Source organism: Microcaecilia unicolor, chromosome 4, assembly GCF_901765095.1.
Source record: "Microcaecilia unicolor chromosome 4, aMicUni1.1, whole genome shotgun sequence".
Taxonomy (NCBI): domain Eukaryota; kingdom Metazoa; phylum Chordata; class Amphibia; order Gymnophiona; family Siphonopidae; genus Microcaecilia; species Microcaecilia unicolor.
Window position 1 is genome coordinate 239,863,537 of NC_044034.1, and position 21,954 is coordinate 239,885,490.

A 21,954-nucleotide genomic window follows, 5' to 3' on the forward strand; every position below is an offset into this window, starting at 1 on the left:
GGGGATGCGCCCCATCCTAGACCTGAGAGGCCTGAACAAATACCTGGTCAAAGAGAAGTTCAGGATGCTTTCCTTAGGCACCCTTCTACCGATGATTCAGAAAGACGATTGGCTATGTTCCCTGGATTTAAAGGACGCTTACACTCACATCCCGATACTGCCAGCTCACAGACAGTATCTCCGATTCCGTCTGGGGACACGGCACTTTCAGTATTGTGTGCTGCCCTTTGGGCTCGCCTCTGCACCACGGGTGTTCACGAAGTGTCTCGTGGTGGTTGCGGCGTATCTACGCAAGCTGGGAGTGCATGTGTTCCCGTATCTCGACGATTGGCTGGTCAAGAGCACCTCAGAGGCAGGAGCTCTTCGGTCCATGCAGTGTACTATCCACCTTCTGGAGCTGCTGGGGTTTGTGATAAATTACCCGAAGTCCCATCTCCAGCCAGCCCAATCTCTGGAATTCATAGGAGCTCTGCTGAATTCTCAGACTGCTCAGGCCTTCCTTCCCGAAGCAAGGGCGCAGAACCTTCTATTCCTTGCCTCTCAAATCAGAGCGTCTAAGCAGGTCACAGCTCGGCAGATATTGAGACTCCTGGGTCATATGGCCTCCACTGTTCATGTGACTCCCATGGCTCGCCTTCACATGAGACCTGCTCAATGGACCCTAGCTTCCCAGTGGTGTCAAGCTACCAGGAATCTAGAGGATGTCATCCGTCTGTCCATCAGTTGCCGCAATTCGCTGCACTGGTGGACGATTCGGACCAATTTGACCCTGGGACGTCCATTCCAAATTCCGCAGCCCACGAAAGTGCTGACGACGGATGCATCTCGCCTGGGGTGGGGAGCTCATGTCGATGGACTCCACACCCCCAGGGTCTGTGGTCCCTCCAGGAACAAGGTCTTCAGATCAACCTCCTGGAGCTCCGAGTGGTCTGGAACGCGCTGAAGGCCTTCAGAGATCGGATGTCCTACCAAATCATCCAAATTCGGACAGACAATCAGGTTGCAATGTATTACATCAACAAGAAGGGGGGCACCGGATCTTGCCCCCCTGTGTCAGGAAGCCGTCGGGATGTGGCGTTGTGCTTGCCAGTTCGGCATGCTTCTCCAAGCCACATACCTGGCAGGCGTAAACAACAGTCTGGCCGACAGACTGAGCAGAGTCATGCAACCGCACGAGTGGTCTCTCCATTCCAGAGTGGTACGCAAGATCTTCCGAGAGTGGGGCACTCCCTCGGTGGACCTTTTCGCCTCTCAGACCAACCACAAGCTGCCTCTGTTCTGTTCCAGACTACAGGCACACGGCAGACTGGCGTCGGATGCCTTTCCCCTCCATTGGGGGACCGGCCTCCTGTATGCTTATCCTCCCATACCTTTGGTAGGGAAGACCTTACTGAAGCTCAAGCAAGACCACGGCACCATGATTCTGATAGCGCCTTTTTGGCCCCGTCAGATCTGGTTCCCTCTACTTCTGGAGTTGTCCTCAGAAGAACCGTGGAGATTGGAGTGTTTTCCGACACTCATTTCGCAGAACGACGGAGCGCTTCTGCACCCCAACCTTCAGTCTCTGGCTCTCACGGCCTGGATGTTGAGGGCGTAGTTTTTGCTTCGTTGGGTCTGTCAGAGGGTGTCTCCCGCGTCTTGCTTGCCTCTAGAAAGGATTCCACTAAAAAGAGTTACTTTTTTAAGTGGAGGAGGTTTGTCGTTTGGTGTGAGAGCAAGGCCCTAGAACCTCGTTCTTGCCCTGCACAGAACCTGCTTGAATACCTTCTGCACTTATCAGAGTCTGGCCTCAAGACCAACTCCGTAAGGAAGCACCTTAGTGCGATTAGTGCTTACCATTATCGTGTGGAGGGTAAAGCCATCTCTGGAGAGCCTTTAGTCGTTCGATTCATGAGAGGCTTGCTTTTGTCAAAACCCCCTGTCAAGCCTCCTGCAGTGTCATGGGATCTCAACGTCGTCCTCACCCAGCTGATGAAAGCTCCTTTTGAGCCACTGAATTCCTGCCATCTGAAGTACTTGACCTGGAAGGTCATTTTCTTGGTGGCAGTTACTTCAGCTCGTAGAGTCAGTGAGCTTCAAGCCCTGGTAGCTCATGCTCCTTATACCAAATTTCATCATAACTGAGTAGTACTCCGCACTCACCCTAAGTTTCTTCCAAAGGTGGTGTCGGAGTTCCATCTTAACCAGTCAATTGTCTTGCCAACATTCTTTCCCAGACCACATACCCGCCCTGCTGAACGTCAGTTGCACACATTGGACTGCAAGCGAGCGTTGGCCTTCTATCTGGAGCGGACACAGCCCCACAGACAGTCCGCCCAATTTTTTCTTTCGACCTCAATAGGAAAGGGGTCGCTGTCAGGAAACGCACCATCTCCAATTGGCTAGCAGATTGCATTTCCTTCACTTACGCCCAGGCTGGGCTGGCTCTTGAGGGTCATGTCACGGCTCATAGTGTTAGAGCCATGGCAGCATCAGTGGCCCACTTGAAGTCAGCCACTATTGAAGAGATTTGCAAGGCTGCGACGTGGTCATCTGTCCACACATTCACATCACATTACTGCCTCCAGCAGGATACCCGACGCGACAGTCGGTTCGGGCAGTTAGTGCTGCAGAATCTGTTTGGGGTTTGAATCCAACTCCACCCTCCAGGACCCGATTTGTTCTGTTCAGGCTGCACTCTCAGTTAGTTGTTCTTCGTAGGTCAATTTCTGTTATGCCCTCGCCGTTGCGAGGTTAAATTGACCTGGGTTCTTGTTTTGAGTGAGCCTGAGAGCTAGGGATATCCCAGTCGTGAGAACAAGCAGCCTGCTTGTCCTCGGAGAAAGCGAATGATACATACCTGTAGCAGGTGTTCTCCAAGGACAGCAGGCTGATTGTTCTCACCTACCCTCCCTCCTCCCCTTTGGAGTTGCGTTTACTCATTCCTTTGCTTGTCATTCAACTGAGCGGGAACGGTCGCGCACGGGCGGGAAGACAGCCGCGCATGCGCGGTGGGCATGCCCTGCGTGTGGGACCGCCCGCGAAGTTTTCTTCCGGTTGTTGGGGGCTGCCGTGGACGTCAACCCAGTCGTGAGAACAATCAGCCTGCTGTCCTCGGAGAACACCTGCTACAGGTATGTATCATTCGCTATATCTGCTAAGAGTTGGGCCCTTTGTGCTGATCTCTGCTTCTTCTCCTGAGCTCCATTTTGAATAAGAAGTCCCTTAAAATATGATTTCCATGCATCCCACATACAGAAACCTCCCCTGTCTCATTGGTTCGCAGGTATCCCTCCCTCCCATAATCATGTATCCACATTCTCTCACTATCAAACCTCATACATTCCTCTTCCTTCAAGTCTCATAAATTTTCCAGAACTCAAGGTTAACACATGATACTACAATATATGGCCAGTGACTCAAATGATGTATTAATATACATCATCCTACTCGTGAACAACACAGTCCAATATCATCTGAAACTCATTCTTGATAGTAACAACTATCCACTCTTCATGGTGGTATAGAGCTTTAAACGTCCTCCAATCTTTCAATGGCAGTCTCTGACCACTCTTTTAACAGTTAATCTTAATCAACTGTATCACGGTTCTTCCTTAAGTCGTTACTTAGCTTCCACTATGGAGTCCCTCAAGATGAACCATAGGCTGGCATACTGCACCCAATGTTGTTTTCAAATTCGCTAAACCCAGCGCTTGCAACGCATTTCGCCCTCCGGCATCTTTAAGGGTTCAACTAAAATGAGATAAAAGCAGATACAGTACCTTCCTAAATAACTATTCCCTTCACATCTATTCACTTGTTTTCTCTCCTTTCACAATTGCTCACCTTATATCTTCTAACTGGCAGTTTACACAGGATCGACCTCCTACAGGAGTCCTGGGAAAAATGGCGCCAGTATGAATAACCACGCTGGTGGATGCGCTGTTTATTAAACCCTGGAGGAACATGACAAGCCAATCCGCGGTACAAGCTCACAACCCCGCCTACTCTACTTCCTTATTGAGTCCTCGAGGACTGACCATCCCCCATTCATATATTATTTTTTGTTCCTTATTCATCATTCGTTGTAATACATTGCCTGTACTATTACTGTCAAATTGTATCAAAACAACAAACCGCAATTCTGAAATAGGGTGATTTTGGGATAACCAATGTTCTACCAGCGGTGTGTCCACTTTGGATAATCTGATGTTACTAAGATGTTGGGCCAGACGGTGCTTATAAGTAATTATAAATAGCAGTCACAAGGTGGAATTACTTTATATATAAGTGACTGGACTGAAATAAAGGAACTCATAGATTACAATGAATATTCATTGTGGATATTCTGAAAACCTGATGGGCTGGGGTGCCTCCAGGATCAGATTTGGGTATCACTGGGCTAGTGTTTGCTCTCCGTGACTTACACCCTTCTCCACTGTATCCAAGAGCAGGCACTCCAGACACTAGGGGCATGGTCAAAGATGTAAATTGGGGAAATGTGAAATTTGATCCATTGATTTATTTGATCTGCTGGACTAAAACAGTCAAGCCAAGAGGAAGAGTCATACCAGGCTAAGTACAAAGAATAGTCCCGAACCCCAGTGTGAGTTTCTCCAAACATCCAAAAGATTCCAAGTTTGTAAACTTATTCTCAAATCTTTACCTTCCAACAGATCGACTCCTGATCTATCCAATAGATCTAGTCCGCAGTTCACATCCCCTCCAATGATATGAGTACCCACAAAAGACGTCAACACCAGCTGTAAAAACAGTTGAAAAAAACTGCATCTTCTGGCTCATAGGTGCATAAATATTAAGCTTCATCTATCCTCCCAGTAACCCACAGCCACCTGCCTCCGGATCCTTCCCCAAATTATACAGTACAAAAGAAATGGTCTTTTTAAATAGAAATACCACTCGGTGTTTAGAACCACAAAAGCCTTGTCCCCAGCTTCCAGTAGCTAACTTAGTTGCTTCATTGTCAGTCAGTTTAGTTTCTTGTAATAAAGCAATGCCAATTTTTAAATCTGTTAGATGTTAAATAATTTGCTTTTGTTTTATAGGGCAGTTAATGCCACCCACATTCCAGATGGCAATCTTATAGCCAATCATGGCTTAAAAGAAAGGCCCTTAGCAGCTCTAGCCATCGTTACCAGCTCACCCTGCGTTAGTCCTAAAGCTTCCAGCTCATATTCCAGATCCCTGAAATGCTTACACTCCATGTCCCATCTGTCACCCACAGCTCCTGCCATTCCAATTATCTCCAAAAAAAGCTATACCCCTCGTTAGCAACACTACCTATCCCCCCAACATAAACCAACATCCTGTACAGAAAAACATCCACAGCAGCCGTCCCCCTTTTTTCCTAGTCATCCATATCTCCTTTTCATCTTGCCCACCCCACTCAACCTCAACACATCATCCAACCACACACACAGAATCCCCCACCACCCCCTCAATGTCTTCTCTATCAATCATCACATACCTAGAGGCAAGTGATAAAAAAATGTCAGTGTGTTACCATTCATCTGAAACCCCTTCCTTGGCATATCACATTTATTGTCCAAAGTCAGGCAAGGCCCAATTAATTAGAATAAGTCCCGCACAGTTCAAAATGGTCTACTCACATATGCAACAAGATGTTTTAGGTAGGTGCAGAGCCGATTTCAACAGCTGCAGACTTCACATCATGATCCATGTGTTCATCTACTGTGTTAACCCCCTCTAGTGATGTAAGGTTAGGAGAAAATTCAGTCAAATCCGCCACATGCACATCTTGCTGCACCATGCTGGTGTTGCCACTCACCTCAGACAGATTGCCTCTGGAGCCACTGCCCCTCGTTCCAACACCACCGCACAACGCAGCACTGAAGGGAACAATAATTGTTTTACCTGTGCCTGGAGTGGGCTCTGTTTACTTGAGAGATTTCACCACTGACACATCTTGTCTGGCATTAGAAAGAGCTTTCAGCGTTTTTTTTTTTTGCTTCTGCCAGTGAGTTTAAGAAGAGGCGTTTGACCTCACAGGTGACAACTAATTGGGCGGGATACCAAAGTCCAGCCAGGACGCCCTTCTCCAGAAACACTTACTTATATGGCCACATTTCTTTTCTTTTACTGACAGTGGTGAGACTTAAGTCCGGGAATATTTTTAATTCCATATTTTAAAAGCAGCAGGATTTTTCCTTATGGGCTCGGTGTAGGATGAAATCTACCTTAGGAAACCGAAGAAGTTTTTCAATGATAGCCCTCGGTGGTATAGAGCGTTCTGGTTTAGGTCTATGTTCTCTATGCACTCTCTCCACATCATATGAAGGACTGGCAATGTCTTAGGGGAAGCAAGTTCGCAAAAGCTTTTGTACATAGGACACTGGGTCCTTGCCTTCTAAGCCCTCAGGAAGCCCCACGATCCTCAAATTAGATCTTCTATTGTGGTTTGGTTTTCCTGATTCTCTTTACATTCCTGAAAGTTTTTTGAAAATTAAGTTGGTGTCCTTCTTTTTTTTTCCCCTGCCCATTCTAATTCAAAATCCATAAACGTAGCCTCCATGACCTCAAGGCGCTAAGTCCCCATGCTGGTTTTGTATTCGAGCCACAACTTGCTCTGTAATAGCAGTACGTGCCTCCCGAAATTCCTGTAAATTTTATAGTAATATTCACTCCTCCATTACAAGAGGGTCTGAAGGGAGCTTTGCAGAACTTGTGGCAGCTGACCTCGGCAAAGCCAGCTGGTGAACATCCCTTACCGCCATCCTGCACTTCTCTACTTGACCATACGGCATAGAGATCCTTAATTGTTGGGCCAGTTCTAGGTCTGATCTGTTTAGGCATTTTGTCTCTTAACTTCCGCACCAGGAAGGTGAATATGTTCCAGAGTGCTCTTAGCCCGAAGTAGTCAAGGTGTCTAACCAGTCTCCAATGAGGAGGGTTTCCACGGAGTTCGTTCAGGCCCATCTGCTCTGCATGGCTCCTACACGGAAGTCCCCACTATCTTTTTTTTGATATGCGGTGACCAGAATTGCCCACAGTATTCGAGGTGCGATCACACCATGAAGCAATGCAAAGGCATTATAATGTCCTCATTTTTGTCTTCCATTCCTTTCCTAATACCTAACATCCTATTTGCTTTCTTAGCCGCCACCACACACTGAGCAGAGGGTTTCAACATATCATCAACAATGACACCTAGATCCCTTTCCTGGTCGGTGACTCCTAATGTGGAACCTTGCATCACATACCTATAGTTCAGGTTCCTCTTTTCCACGTGCATCACTTTGCACTTGCTCACATTTAGCATCATCTGCCATTTGGATGCCCAATCTCATAAGGTCCGTTTGTAATTTTTCACAATCCTCTTGTGGTTTAACAGCTTAAATTTGCTGATGACGCAAAGTTATTCAAACAACTTTGAATAACCTTGTGTCATCAGCAAATTTAATTACCTCACTAGTTACTCCCATCTCTAGATAATTTATAAATATGTTAAAAAGCAGCGGTCCCAACACACACCCCTGGAGAACCCCATTACCCTTCTCCATTGAGAAATACTGACCATTTAGCCCTACTCTCTACTTTCTATCTTTCAATCAGTTTGTAATCCACAATAGAAAACTACCTGCTATCCCATGTCTCTTCAATTTCCTCTGGAAAATCCAGATACACAATATCGGCTGACAATCCACATGTTTGTTCACCTCTTCAAATAAATGTCATACATTGGTGAGGCAAGATTTCCCTTCACTAAATCCACGCTGGCTTTTTCTCATTAATCCATGCTTTTGAATATGCTCTGCAATTTTGTTCTTTATAATAGTCTCTACCGTTTTGCCCGGCATAGACATCAAGCTTGATGGTCTATAATTTCCCAGATCATCTCTAGAACCTTTAAAAAATATATTAGCTTTATTTTGCCACACTCCAATCTTCTGGTACCATTCTTAATTTTAAAGATAAATTACATATTGCTAACAATAGTTATGCAAGTTCAATTTTCAATTCTGTCAGTACTCTGGGACTCCAATGGTAGTGAGCTAATAGCTAAAGAAGTATTTATTATGCTTGCGAGAAAAAAACTGCAGTGCCTCTCACATAAGTTTTTCTTGAGCTGTTGTAACTACATCAAGTGGCTTGGATCATTCACAGTATAAGTGGTTTTATGTGATATATGTATTGTAATAAAAGAAATTAAATATTTTAAAGGAAGAACGTTTCTTGTGATATAGTTTTGGGATCTGTTCTTCTAGTTTAAATATTTATCCCCAGTAATATATATACAGTACTCTGGGATGAACACCATCCGGTCTAGGTTATTTGGTAGTCTTCAGTTTATCAAATTGTGCCATTACATCTTCCAGGTTTATGGAGATTTCATTGTTTCTCTGACTCATCAGCTTTGACTTCCATTTCTGGTCTTCCTTGATGAAGATCAAAGCAAAGAATTCATTTAATCTCTTCTCTATGGCTTTGTCTTCCCTGAGTGCCCCTTTTACCCCTCAGTCATCTAGCAGTCCAACTGATTCTTTTGCCGGCTTCTTGCTTCTAATATACCTAAAAAAGTTTTTACTATGTGTGTTTGCCTCCAATGCAATCTTTTTGTCAAGTCCCTCTTTGCCTTCCTTATCAGTACTTTTCATTTGACTTGCCATTTTTTATACTGTTTCTTATTTTCAGTCTGATCGTTATATTTTCTGAAGGATTTTCTCTTAGCTCTAGTAGTTTCTTTCACCTCACTTTTTAACCATGCCGGCTGACATTTGGCCTTCCTTTCTCTTGTTTTTAATATATGGGCTGGGCTTCCAGGATGGTATCTTTTGAACAGCATCCATGCCTTTTGTAAATTTTTGACCTTCACAAGTGCTCCTCTAAGTTTTGTTTTCACCATGCTTCTCATTTTATCAGTCTCCTTTTTGAAAGTTAAATGCTAATGTGTTGGATTTCTTGTGTGTACTTACTCCAGAGCCGATATCAAGTCTAATCATATTATGATCACTGTTATCAAGCGACCCCAGCACATTACTTCCTGCACCAGATCATTCGCTCCACAAAGGACTAGGTCTAGAATTTTTCCTCCTCTTGTTGGCTCTTCTACCAGCTGCTCCATAAAGTAGTCATTGATTTCGTCAAGGAATTTTATCTCCCTAGCATGCCTTGATGTTATATTTACCCAGTCAATATCAAGGTAATTGAAATCACCCATAATTATTGTGTTGGCCAGCTTGTTAGCCTCCATAATTTCTGATAACATTTCTACATCTCTCATCCTGGCCAGGTGATCAGTATTACACTCCTATCACTATCCTTTTCTCCTTTACATATGGAAATGCAATCCATAGGGATTCCAAGATGTGTTTTATGTCCTGTAGAATTTTCAATCTATTTGATTCAAGGCCCTCCTTAACATACAATTCTACCTCTCCACCAATTCGATCCACCCTATCACAACAATATAATTTGTACCCTGATATGAGTGTCCCACTGGTTATCCTTCTTCCACCAGGTCTGGGTTATGCCTATTATATCTGTTTTTTCATTTAGTGCAATATATTCTCTCTCTCCTGTCTTATTTCTTGGGCTTCAGGCATTCCCATGTAGACATTTCAAACTTTCTAAAATCATAAGAGAAAATGACAAAATGTCATTTGCATGCAGCCTAAACTGAATGCCCAACTATGATTTTCTACACAGGAAAACCATGTAAATATTGAAAAGTTGAAGAAAGGGACGAACCCTGCAGGATACCCAATTCTAACTGATTCCAATCTGAAACAGTCACCTCTATGAATCTATTGCTGTTGCCCAGGCAAATGACTGAAACTGTTCAAAAGCTGTATCACCTATTCCATTCTGTTCCAGTCTGTGCAACAGCACTTTTGAGCAAATTGTGTTAAAAGCAGCTAACACATCACGAAACAAGCAAGTATGCAGACGAAGGAACCTTAAGGCTATGCCTGACTGTGTCAAATAATGAAACCATTAGCATTTCTCAGCTATCCACTGGCCAAGACCTATGCTGCCAACAGTCTAGGACCTCATGCCTTAACATAGTTATGCAATTCATAATGATTGATCTGCTCCAATGATCTTATAGAAATCTGATTGCATCAGTATTGGCTAGGAATGGTTTAAGCATCAGAATGACTGATGCGCGTTTCAACTCCAATGGTAGTGAGCTAATAGCTAAAGAAGTATTTATTATGCTTGCGAGAAAAAAACTGCAGTGCCTCTCACATAAGTTTTTCTTGAGCTGTTGTAACTACGTCAAGTGGCTTGGATCATTCACAGCAATGTAACTGGTTCAAAAACATCCCACATTATTACTTCATTCCCTTGAAGGAGGATACCTTAACAATCTGGTCAAGATCCATTGCAGGTTAAACCATCTCTTTGGCATGAATGTTCAGCACTGGCTTATGTACAGAAACAAGCTCTGTTGAGTCAAGGGTGTGATGTAATGTTGGTATGATTTTGAACGACCATTAACCATTCAGCAGGATGAAAAAGTGCTGTCTGTATCCTAGAACTATAGTATTGCCAATTACTATGATCCAACATATACATTTGATAGTGTTTGTTGCCTTATCTGACCTGTCTTTTTACCATTTCTGTTCTATTCTTTGCAGAGCCTTCCTTTGTTCTCTATCTTCTTTGGTGTACCATGGTACAACAACTGTCTGCTTACGCACTTTGGCTTTATTAGTTATTGCTGTGAAGTACTTGACAATCTGTGTCCCACAGATGAATTAACTCTTCAATTGATCATTTAATGGGATAGTCACGTTATAAGGCCAAGCCTGGTCAAATAGTTCATCCCTGAGGCATTCTTAACAAAAAAGAAAAAAAAAGCACTTAAGTGGCTGGTGCTGCTGCCAATTACATAAGTACTCTTGACCTCATACTGTATTGGCCTAAATATAAACTTAACCCCCTTATAATTGGGCCAGTAGAGAAGAAACTTCTTTATTCTCTGGCTGAGTGGCTGAGCAGTTTTTATTGTAAGACTCTGGCTACCTGGGAGGGAAGACAGCTGATAGCTCACTGACTAGTCTTAAGGTGATGAAGAGCAGATTTCTAATTCTAGTGGGGCTGCATAACACATGATAAAAGTACTATACCGAGTTAGACCAGTGGTCCATTAAACCCAACATCGCATCTTGGAAAGTGGTCAGTCCAAATCCTTTGAAAGTACCAGCAGATTCTAACTGGGGTTTGGGGGGGGGGGGGGGGGGGTCAGTCCCATTTTTCTCACTACAGTAAGGAAGAGATTATAAACTAAGTTTACTTGATTAATGTAATTGCTAATGTACAGCCATTTTTCACAAGGAAAAAATTCCATCTCCTTGTTCGGAAAGGAATAGAGTACAGTTCATTTATAGCTAGCTAATACCGATAAAACAGTTGATAGCGGATTCCATCTAAGAAGCTAGAACCAAATAGATCTAGGATGTAACAAAGTAAATCTGCTGCAATTGTAAGATAACTGACATAATCAATTTAACAGAATAAGAACCCAATTTTACAGCAATAACTACACAGGCCTTTAGTATAGTGTACAGTTCTGGTCTCTCCATCTTATAAGTGGTATAGCAGGTGGAAGGGCAACAAAAATGATCAAGGGGGATGAACCAGGTTCCTGTTGGAGAGATTAAAACAGATTAGGGCTTTTCAGGTTAGAGGCCACTGAGAGGTAATGTTCCATATAAAAAAAAAATCCAAACCCCTGGAGGACAGATTCATTAGCAATTGGCCAGATGAATTTGTAGCTTATGGGTATGAACAGTACTCATTAGTTCCCTCACTGGGGATCTGCTAGGTATGTCATAGTGATTCAGATTGTTGACTGTGAGAATTTGTGCTGCTGTTAATGGACTGTTTTTCTGACCAATCATAGCACTTCATATGTGTTTATCAGAAGTGCCTTCTCTTCTGAGCCTAAAGCTGTGAAACGTTATCCATCATTGGATCTTTTGATTCTTTAAATTTGTGTTTTAGAATCAACTTAAAAAATCTCACTTGATATCCTTTGTAGGGAATTCATGAATAGTTGCAAGTTCTTATTCTATTCCTCTTCTGTCATGTTTTTGTTTATCCGAAACAGGACTGCACCCTGAGCAACTTGCCCACTGGTGCCCCCAGCCTGCCTGCTTCACCACCATAAGGAGATGGTGGACTGTGAGCAATCTTTGCGCCTCCTCCTTATTTGTACCCTGTGCGGCTGCATCACTAGCATAGCCCTTGGTACAGCAGTGACCCTACAGTAACTGTATGCTGGAGATAAGCAGAAAGATCAATTAAAAGAAAGCCAGCAGAAACTAATTGAGGAGCTCTTTACGTTAACAGCCTACTCTCCCTAAAGAATGTTGGCCTGTGTTACTGCTTGGAAAGTCTCTCATAATCTGAAGTGTAGGGATTTTTCCAGGGTTATTGGGTAGAGTGCTGTTATGGTGAAACAAGCAGCTCAACTGCTAATCGTTATTATGATGTCTCTTTATTTTTTGTCTCTTCAAATCACAGGGTGCAAAAGATGAACTTGTTGTCAGTTTGCCTCCTGGAAATGTTACATTAACACCCCAGAAATCAGGAAATACGTTGGATAACCATCTTCATAAAGATCTGTTTGGTGTTATCTCTGGCACTGGTAATGTACTTTCATTTTTTCAACTTTGTTGTTAAAGACAAACGTACATGAGAAATCACAGGAGTAGGAATTCATCTGTTTTAACCGTTTCTAATACACTGTTTTAAATGATACTGATATTTTTTGTGTATATCTGTCATCAGTTATGAATTTCTATTTTTATAATTTTTGAAATGTGGTTTTTAAGAGCACTACTGCTGTGGGAGTTGTATACATGGTTATACAGTTGGTAGGAGTCAAATTCTCCTGATCTTTAGGATGACAATATGAATGTGAACTATACTTTGGTTCAAGACTGTCAGGAAGGCAGCACTTTTTTCTGAACATGAAATAGTGATTACTGTATCCGTGGTGCTTAGTAATGGTGGATGCAGACAGGTTGTAAGATTTTCAGTTTTCATCAGTCAGTGGCAAAATGACCATCAAGCAGAAGAATTTCTTCTAGTTTGGCTTTGGTTAAGCATGGCATAATCCCAGTGTCCATGGTGTCCAGAGAAATGGGTGACTGAGGCCCTTCCTTACCATTGCAAAAAAATCAGTCCAGAACTTGTGGGTTATGTCCGTCAACTAGTGGATGAAGACACAGAAAGAAAGTAGTTCTCTATGGTGCATGCCATAAGGGCATTGTGCATTCATATACTCATAGTATTTTTTTTGTCTCCATCAGATGGGTGATGGACCAGTTGTACAGCTCATGACCTGGTTTCAAACTTTCAAAATTAAAGTTCTCAGTTGAACTTTAATTACTCTCTGGAAGTTTATTCTGTATGTTTTTTAGGCTAGTTTTTGTGAACCAGTAGCTATACTGCATTTCAGTTGATTGTGGGGGGGGGGGGGGGGGGGGGGCTCTTGGATTTATTCTCCTGACCCAGTATAATCACTGGGTTTCAGTTGAGTTTGAGGAATGTCTTGCTTGGCTTTAGCTCCAGGTTAAAAAAAAAAAAGTGAGAGCCATGGAGTAGATGTATATCCCTGAGGTTCTGAGTTTCCTAGCCTCACCACCACCACCACCACCATACTACTGATATCTTTTTTTTTAGAAGACGTGTTATGTTTCTACCTGTTCAGTGGGGTTTTCCATTTTCAGTGCTCTGTCGGAGTGTCTGTGGGTTTATATGTACCCTCTCTCTCACCAGACACAAGCACAATAAATGTTTCCTGTTTGCAGCCGATCAATTAGTCAGTGAACCTTTATGATATTTGTTTTTCCTACTTCTGGGCTGTTTTAGGCTGTTGCTAGAGAAGGCCAGTTCAAATCCTACTGCATTTCTTTATATTGTTTACAATTATCGCTAAGGCTCCAGTGGTGATTTCCCACCAGAACCCTTGGGGGGGCTGTTCACCATTTCTGATTCTTGGGCGATTGAACAGTGATTATTAGAGAAGAGTTAAACCTTTCTAATTGTGCATCTCAGCACCACCTTTGCCATTAGTGTTTGTTAATATTTCTGTTTTCAAGCCTACACTATTGCCTTCGGGGCTGGTGCCTGGCTTAACTTTCAGATAGCAATATACTGTTTTTATTATCAGTATGACATGGGCATGTTGAGTGAGGCTTTCCGCTTGAGAACAGTACTTACTATAAAAATACAAATCTATTCATGACCTTCTATGGGTTATAGGTTGTTCTACATTGCCTGTTTAATTGGTGTACTCCACCAGAGCTATAGTTGTTAACCAGACCGTCTTTGAGCTAAGGAGCCATTCTATTTTGTGGTGATATTTTGCTTTCATTTTCTCTGTTGTTTAATGCTGCGATGTTCATGCTGAGCTCCTTTTCTTACCAAAATGCTCATCTAAGCAATCTTAAGAAAATGACCAGGAGTAGTTTCAAAAAAAAAAATTCCTGACACCTTTTCACCTACCTGCTCCAGGTCTACAGCTCTCTCGTTTTTGCTATCTCTCATAGCAGTGCTAGTTTGTATACAGCTCTTGCCTGCACTTAGGGCCTCTTCAACAAAATTGTGCTGCCGCACAGGAATCACTAGCATAGTTTTGTAAAAGAAGCCCTTAGTCTTTTTATTTATTTATGTATTTATTGCATTTGTATCCCACATTTTCCCACCTTTTTGCGGGTTCAGTGTGGCTTACAATATGAGTTAAATGTTGGAATTACAATTTGTTACAGATTGGTTATGGATTACATTTTGCATAATTATACGAAACAATTGAAGTGTCGTTGGGAGTGTAACAATGGAGCACAAACATTGAAACATTGGAAGGAAACAATGGGAGCTTAGAGGGCGATAAGAAGGCATAAAGACATATGATATATATCTTTCTGTGATTGAAGGTATGAATGATGTGATATTACGGGAATGAGAGTTCTGAGGTGAATGTGTGATGCATTCGTGAATAGTAGGTGTGGACTTTATGTGGGTTTTTTTTTATTCTTTCACATTCAAATACACTGCTATTCCTTCTCTTTTGTGATGCCGGTCATGAGCCTTGCGGAGCTTTCATCAGCAGCTAAGGTATCCCTTGTTAGCCTCTCTCGCTCAATCTTCTTAAGTCTCTAGGTTCTTTTTTTTATTTTAATATTTTTAAGATTCAGCATCATGCTATCATTAAGCCACCTTATGGGGACCCCTGAGCTATGTGGTGGTCTACCTTAATAGTTAAAGCTGCCAGCCGAGGTTCATGGCAAAGAACCAGGCATCACAAGTTCAATCTCTCTGTAGCTCTTTAAGTAGCATATCTCCACTCCAGAGTTTTGCAGAATGATTTCTATTCAGTTTATTAGTATGAATTCTGCTTAATTTAACATTGTTCTTTGGCTGTGCTTAATGGCAAAAGTTTGGCTAACATTGATATTTTGAGCCTCATGCACTTATCACCATATCAGTCCAGCTTATCAGCTTGGTTTCATTTGTTTTTATTATAGATTCAACTGAACTTAATGGCATGATGTCAGTGGTGCCTTACAGTGTTGATTTGACCGCACTTTCTGACATCCCTCAGCCAAACTTAATACCATGCTTTTAACCAAGCTTACAATGTTTCTCAGCCACAAGTAGCCGAATACATTTAGTAGAGCTTCAGAGCTTGAATTTCCTGGGTTTCGCAGCTAGCATTCATCCCACTTTTGTAGTCTGGATGAGTTTATCAGCTTGGATTTAGCCAAATTTAATAGCTTCTACTCAGCTAGATTCAGATGTGAATATAGGTTTACATTTGCTTATTGGTGGTTCTTCACTGTGCTTAACAGCGTTGGCTTCTCTCATGCGTACCTGCATGGTTTGGCTGTCTTTGGCTTTCCATGAATACTTCATGGGCCCATGCTTGCACGTGTGGGGAGCTCTGTATCGTGATTTCAGTTGTTTATCTTGACTGCTTATTCTGTCATATCTATGAGGCAGTGATATAATGCCACTACATAGAATTGTTGTACGCTGTGACAGGGAGCCATCCAATCTCTTTGGTTTCCCCAGTTGAGCAATACTTCTGGCTTCCAGGCATGCTTGCATCTGGATTCTCAGGCTATTTTGTTCAGTCAACATGCAATTGTCTTAGATTGTGAGTCCATAGGGACAGAGAAAGTACCTGCAAGCATATAATGTAAACCACTGTGGTTGTACCACAGAAAGGCAGTATATCAAATCTGCAATTCTTTACCTTTTTTCTATTCCCCTAAGGATTATAGTTAAAATAAAGTTTAGACTCATTCAGCTTTACAAAATGACGGTCTTTGGCTCCTAAATTATTCTGTCTTAGCCACTGATCTTCAGTTCACATCCTCCTAGCTGAATCCTTTCTTTCAGGTCAAGCTGGTCGTCTTTGCATAGTCATAGCCATTTTTACCCTCTTATACTGTCCTGGGTTGACCCTTCTTCTCTTCTGACTGAATCCTCACTGATGTGATAGACTTCCATTTCTCAGCAGCACCAATGCATATTCTCACTGTATCACTGATTTGTCCAGATAGGAGGCTGAGATTACTTCTTAGGAAGAGGTAATTGCTTCACGGTCAACTTATAAAGGCAGCTTCTTCCTTCCCTTATGTTCATTAGGGTTTTTACTTTTTTACTCAGTCTTAGTACAGTTTTCCTTGCTGAGCTAACATCTGCTTTTGCTTTCATCTCAGATCTTGGCAAGAACTTACTTTCCAGAATCTACATTCTCTTCAAATAAAGTTGGTGTCTTTGGGGTTCACAATGTGGTTGTCCTCTAAGGCTCGTACAGCAAAGAGAGGGAGCAAAGTACAAACAAAAGTTCAAAGAGCAAAACAAAAAAGTGCCAGGAGCCTTCAAAAAAAGGGGAATAAAACCTTTAATCATGTATTTTAAGGAACAGATCTGTTCCCCCCCCTTTTTTTTCTCTTTCAGATTTAGGTTCCTTCGCTTCAGAAACTTTACGTTATGACTCAGTTTCTGCTTGGTACAGCTCTGATTCAGCAGTCTTTCTTATTTATAGTTTTGCTGTTTTGACTGTGCATTATTTTCGTTCACACTTTACTAGAAATATATTTTGTGTCTTCCTCTTTGAATGGTGGCTCTGTCTCTGTTGTCTAACATGATGCATATTTAAAGATACTCTTTCAACATCATTTCATATCATTGCTTTGTTGGAATAAGTGAGGCATGCGTGTTATGCCACTTAATAATGGGCTCATTTTCAAAGCACTTAGCCTTACAAAGTTCCATAGATTACAATGTAACTTTGTAAGTTCAAGTGCTTTGAAAATACACCTCAGTGAGTTTGTCTGAAGCATAGGTATAGTTTGCCTGCTTTCTTTGGTTGAGGGGGGGGGGGGGTGCTGCAAAAGGATAGGAAGTATTGGCAGTCAGGAGGGGGGCAATTTAGCATAAGCACATTGCAGCATTTAAAGAGGGAGGGGGCTGCCCATCTGAAACTTTGCCTATTGTTAGAAGTATAGTTTAGAGAGAAGCTGGACATTTTAAGTTGAAAATAGCTCACCCTGCCTACCAAGTTTTTCCTGATGCTACTGCAGTAGTATGGAACTTCTTAATAGGCTTTAGGACAGTGGTGTAAATTCTGCCTGAGCCACCCCTGGCTCAGTGACTCCACGCTGATGGAGGCAAAGCACAGTAAACACTGCTTAGGTGTAACAACGTTGCTTTATTCCTCCTACTTCAATTAAATTATGTGAGCATCTGAAGCTGGAGAAATGCTTAAGCTCTCATATCCTACTGTTAGGCTGAAGTCTCATGATAACAGCAGTGAAATAATGCAGCTGTTATCACAAGACTTTGGCCTGGCAGTTGTAGATGAGGTGAAGTATTTATTCAGCTGTTTGGTGGCCTCAAGAGATTTAAGTGAAAAAAGCTGGAAGGAGGTGACCTGGTAACTTTGTTAAAAGTAGTGTTTGGTGTTCTTTGCCTTCTATAAATTTAAAGCTTAGATTGGAGTAGGCTCCCCCAACCTTCAGCAAAATTTTGCTTGGGGACCTCTTATTTGGACTTCTGCCACTGCTGACATCAATCCTTAGATTCATGAGAAACATTTATTTTGCAAGATGAATTTCTTAGAATGTGGGGTTGGGTAGAAAGGGGTTTGTTTTAGATTATATTGATTAAAAAAAATTTTTTTTTAAGAGAATCTGTATCTTAGATGGAGAAACAGTTAAGTTTGGTTGTTTGTAAATTATGTAGGTAAAATATTTAGGGTAGTAATATAACTTTTTTTTTTCATGAAATGTTTTGCTAAAGGGGTAGATGGTGCTAGATGTTGATGCTGTGAAATTCTAGTAGCATTTCTGTACAGTATTTAAATTTAAATACATTTGTGCTTTAATCAAAAATATGCTTAGTTTTATAAAGCAAGTTAACTTTTAGTGAATGGAACTCTGTCACCCAAAAACATCCAGATTTTATTTTTTTTCATATTGTGTGATGTGTTTATTAGGAGCAATTGTCGATTTTTATTCCCTTAAAGGAGGAAAGATGTGGGTTTTCGAGTTCACCTGTTTCTACAATTTGACTTTTCTTTTTTAAATTTTGTATATTGTAAACTGTTTTGGATGAGTTTGCTCAGTAACATGATTTATAAAACTTACTAAATATACAAATGAGTAGCAAGGGCATGCATGCCATGTTAAGCATTCAAAAATAAAACATTTTTAAAAGAAAATCAGTTAAGTAATTGTTTTGAACGTATCCTGTATTATGCCAATAAGTGCATCTTAAAACATGTTAGCCAAATGAAGGAATCAACCGTATCCAGCTGTTTTGATATTGCCTTCATTATCTAATACCTTCACAATGTAGGGTGTTATTTTCCAGTAAGTTCAACTCCTTAAAGAACAGCCCTGAGCCCTAAAGTAGTAGTTCTATATAGCAACATAGTATTTTTTTTTCTAAATTAGCAAGTCAGTTTACTAATAATAGAACAGTTTCTGAAAAAATTTTTTTTACAAAGTGACTTTTATTTCCATAGCTTTTATTTAAGCAGTAACACAATTCAATTTTATATGGAATCCTTGAGACATGTAGGTATAGTATAATTTATGGAAATATTCAATTTGTAATATGTGTTTTCCATTATCATCTTTGTTTTCATGACATGATGCAAACTTTGTGATCTAGGATAAACTCACTACTTATTAACCTTGTCACCAAACTCTGCTTCATATTGCATTGCAATATCATATACTAAAAGTTAAAATGAAGCAATTTTCTTACATCAAAGCTAGGGCTGCAGTGCTATACAGGAACAAGATATGTACCATTCTAGTACTCATCGTGAAAATTATAAAGAACATATTTTTGGAGGTGCATAAAACAAATGCTTCAAAATTATTATTCTGTGCACTTTGAATGCTATAAGCATGAGAGTATGTTGGATTATGACTATATTGCATGGTCACCTTGATCTTCTGAGTTGTAGCCATGTTTTTCATTTTCAATTCATATTATAGTAACGGGAATGAATGTTTTTGCACTGTAGAAATTTTTATGCATGAAGATATTGTGCCTTGGGAAATACTGCAAATTGCCTATGATACATGATTATTGATATGTGAGGCATATACAATTTTCAGTGTATTTATTTGTAGCATTTGTATCCCACATTTTCCCACCTATTTGCAGGCTCAATGTGGCTTACATTATGCCATACTGGCGATCAGTGTATAAAACTTGTGACTAGTTTCTTCTACATTAATGAACAGCTGTAGCTTTATCTTCTAGTATGTACTAACCTGTAAGTAATTTGTCATCTTACCTTTTGTTTTAATAGTCATACATATTTTTCTTGTCTTCTAAGCTTCTCCTCACACCTCATCTACCCCGAACATCAACTATGTGAAAAGTGCTGACTCCAGGGGATCTCTTATAAGCACTGATTCAGGAAACAGTCTTCCAGAACGGAACAGTGATAAGAGCAATTCCTTGGATAAGGTACAAATACAACTATTATGATATAGAAATTTGCCATGCTAATTTTTAACAAACTCCTAATGTGAAATTTTTAAGACCATCTCTTTGTGCAGAGGGTAATTCTACATCAGGCTGCTTAACTTATGTTTTAAATTCATGCATGTTATACCAGTTTTCAAGGGGAAAGCGTAATGTGAGTTTCCATGGAATAGTTTTCAAAGGGAAAATCTGCACAACCCTTCTCCCTGCTTTCAAAAATGTCTCTACTCAGTTTAGGTAAACTTAAGTTCATACAGGGTTGGGTCGTCATCTTGGGAGCTACAGAAAAAAAAGAGGAGCGGTCTGTGAGTGCTTTGACTCTGTCTTTGGTTGATCCTTGCTGATCAGTTGTTATAAGAGTGTTAGCTAAAGATGTAGCTCCTGTACTAATATTAAGTCTGGGGAGAGTTCCTGTGAAGTGTAAAGTGTCAACTGTGAAACCTTTGTTGAAGCGGGATACCTTAGATGTTTGGGGAATTATAAGCCTATTTGTTATACCTGTCTTGTTGAAGAAAGTTGAGAATGTGGTATTGACTCAATTGGTGGATTTTGTTGAAAGTACATAATGTTTAGATAACCATCAGTATGATTTCCCTGCACATCATGGGGTTGAGATTCTGTTGTCTTCTCTGGATGTCATTTGACAGATGGATAAAGGGCAGATGTTTTGTCTTGATGTCTCCTCTGCTTTTGATGCAGTGAACGTAATTTGTTATTGGAAAAACTAAATGGGTATGGTGTTAATTGAGCTGTCTGGAGTGGGTTTGAGTCTTTATTGCAAGGGCGTAGTATGCAGTTGTTTAGTGGAGGGAGAGTTTCTTCAGTTGTATCTCTGTCTAGAGGGGTACCGCAAAGGTTTGTATTATCGGTCTTATTTAACATCTACATGGCTTCAATAGGGAAAAGTGTTTGAATGCATATAATAGAGTTTATGCTGACGGTGTACAATTTTTCTTTCCTGCTGTTCAAGATGGATTGCAATGGGCGAGTGCGAAGTCGAACTGTATGGATGCAATAGCTGACTGGATGGGTAGGAATAGGTTGACTCTGAATTAGGAAAATCTGAGTTAATGTTCATTGGGAAGGATGAGGAGCTGTCTCAGTTGAGAGTTGTGAAGGTGGGTGATGTTGAATTGCCTGTTAAAAGATAAGATGCATTTGTTGGGAGTAGTTCTTGACCCTTGTTTGTATTATCAAATCCTGAGTGTGGTTGGTTCCTCTTTTTTCCAACTGTATCTTTTTGCCAAATTAAAACCAATGCTGTCGGCATACATCGGTAGTGCAGAGTTCTTTCTCAGATTGATTTTTGCAGTGCATTATATCTTGAAATTGCTAAATCAAAGATGCAGTCATTACAAACCACCCAGAATGCTGCAACCAGATTGATAGTTGGTGTTCTGAGGTTCGAACATGTGACACCTGACTGCCAAATTTTTATCATGTTCAGTACAGGATTATGAAGTTAATTCACCAGATTCTGTGTTTTGCTGTACGTGATACATGTTTACCAGCCCGCACGGGCCTTATGATAAGAAATGCAAGTTTCAAGTGAACAAATGTCTATGCAGAAACTCGTGCAACTGCTTTCTCATGTGCAGGACCTGTGCTGTGGAAAGGGGCTGCCTATATATCTGAGTCTGTGTGGAATAGTTTAGGAAAGGCCTGAACACACATTTTTTTTTTGTTAAGATGTGGGAATGAGCCTGTCCTTTTTAGTGATTTTGGATTGATGAGGATATGTCTTGTTTTGTCATTTGTTACTATTATGTATGTTATATCATACTCTGCTTAGTTGTAGGTGGATTAGAAATTTTTAAGTAAAATAAATACAGGCATTATGGAGACAATACTATAAGTGGGACTCTCCATTGAGGACCCACTGAGGCCACATGGAAGAAGCTTATTCTGTAACAGAATCTAGGAGCTTAGGTTCTGTTATAGAATACTAGTGTAACTAACATT

General features: G+C 41.1%; 1 protein-coding gene across 1 annotated transcript in view; it reads left to right on the plus strand.

Moving 5' to 3' along the window:
* DOCK9 (dedicator of cytokinesis 9) overlaps nt 1-21,954 on the plus strand; it is a 719,745-nt gene that overhangs the window by 477,098 nt on the left and 220,693 nt on the right. The window contains 2 exon segments of the mRNA XM_030201354.1: nt 12,493-12,616; nt 19,841-19,974. Coding sequence (XP_030057214.1) covers nt 12,493-12,616; nt 19,841-19,974 — 258 coding nt within the window.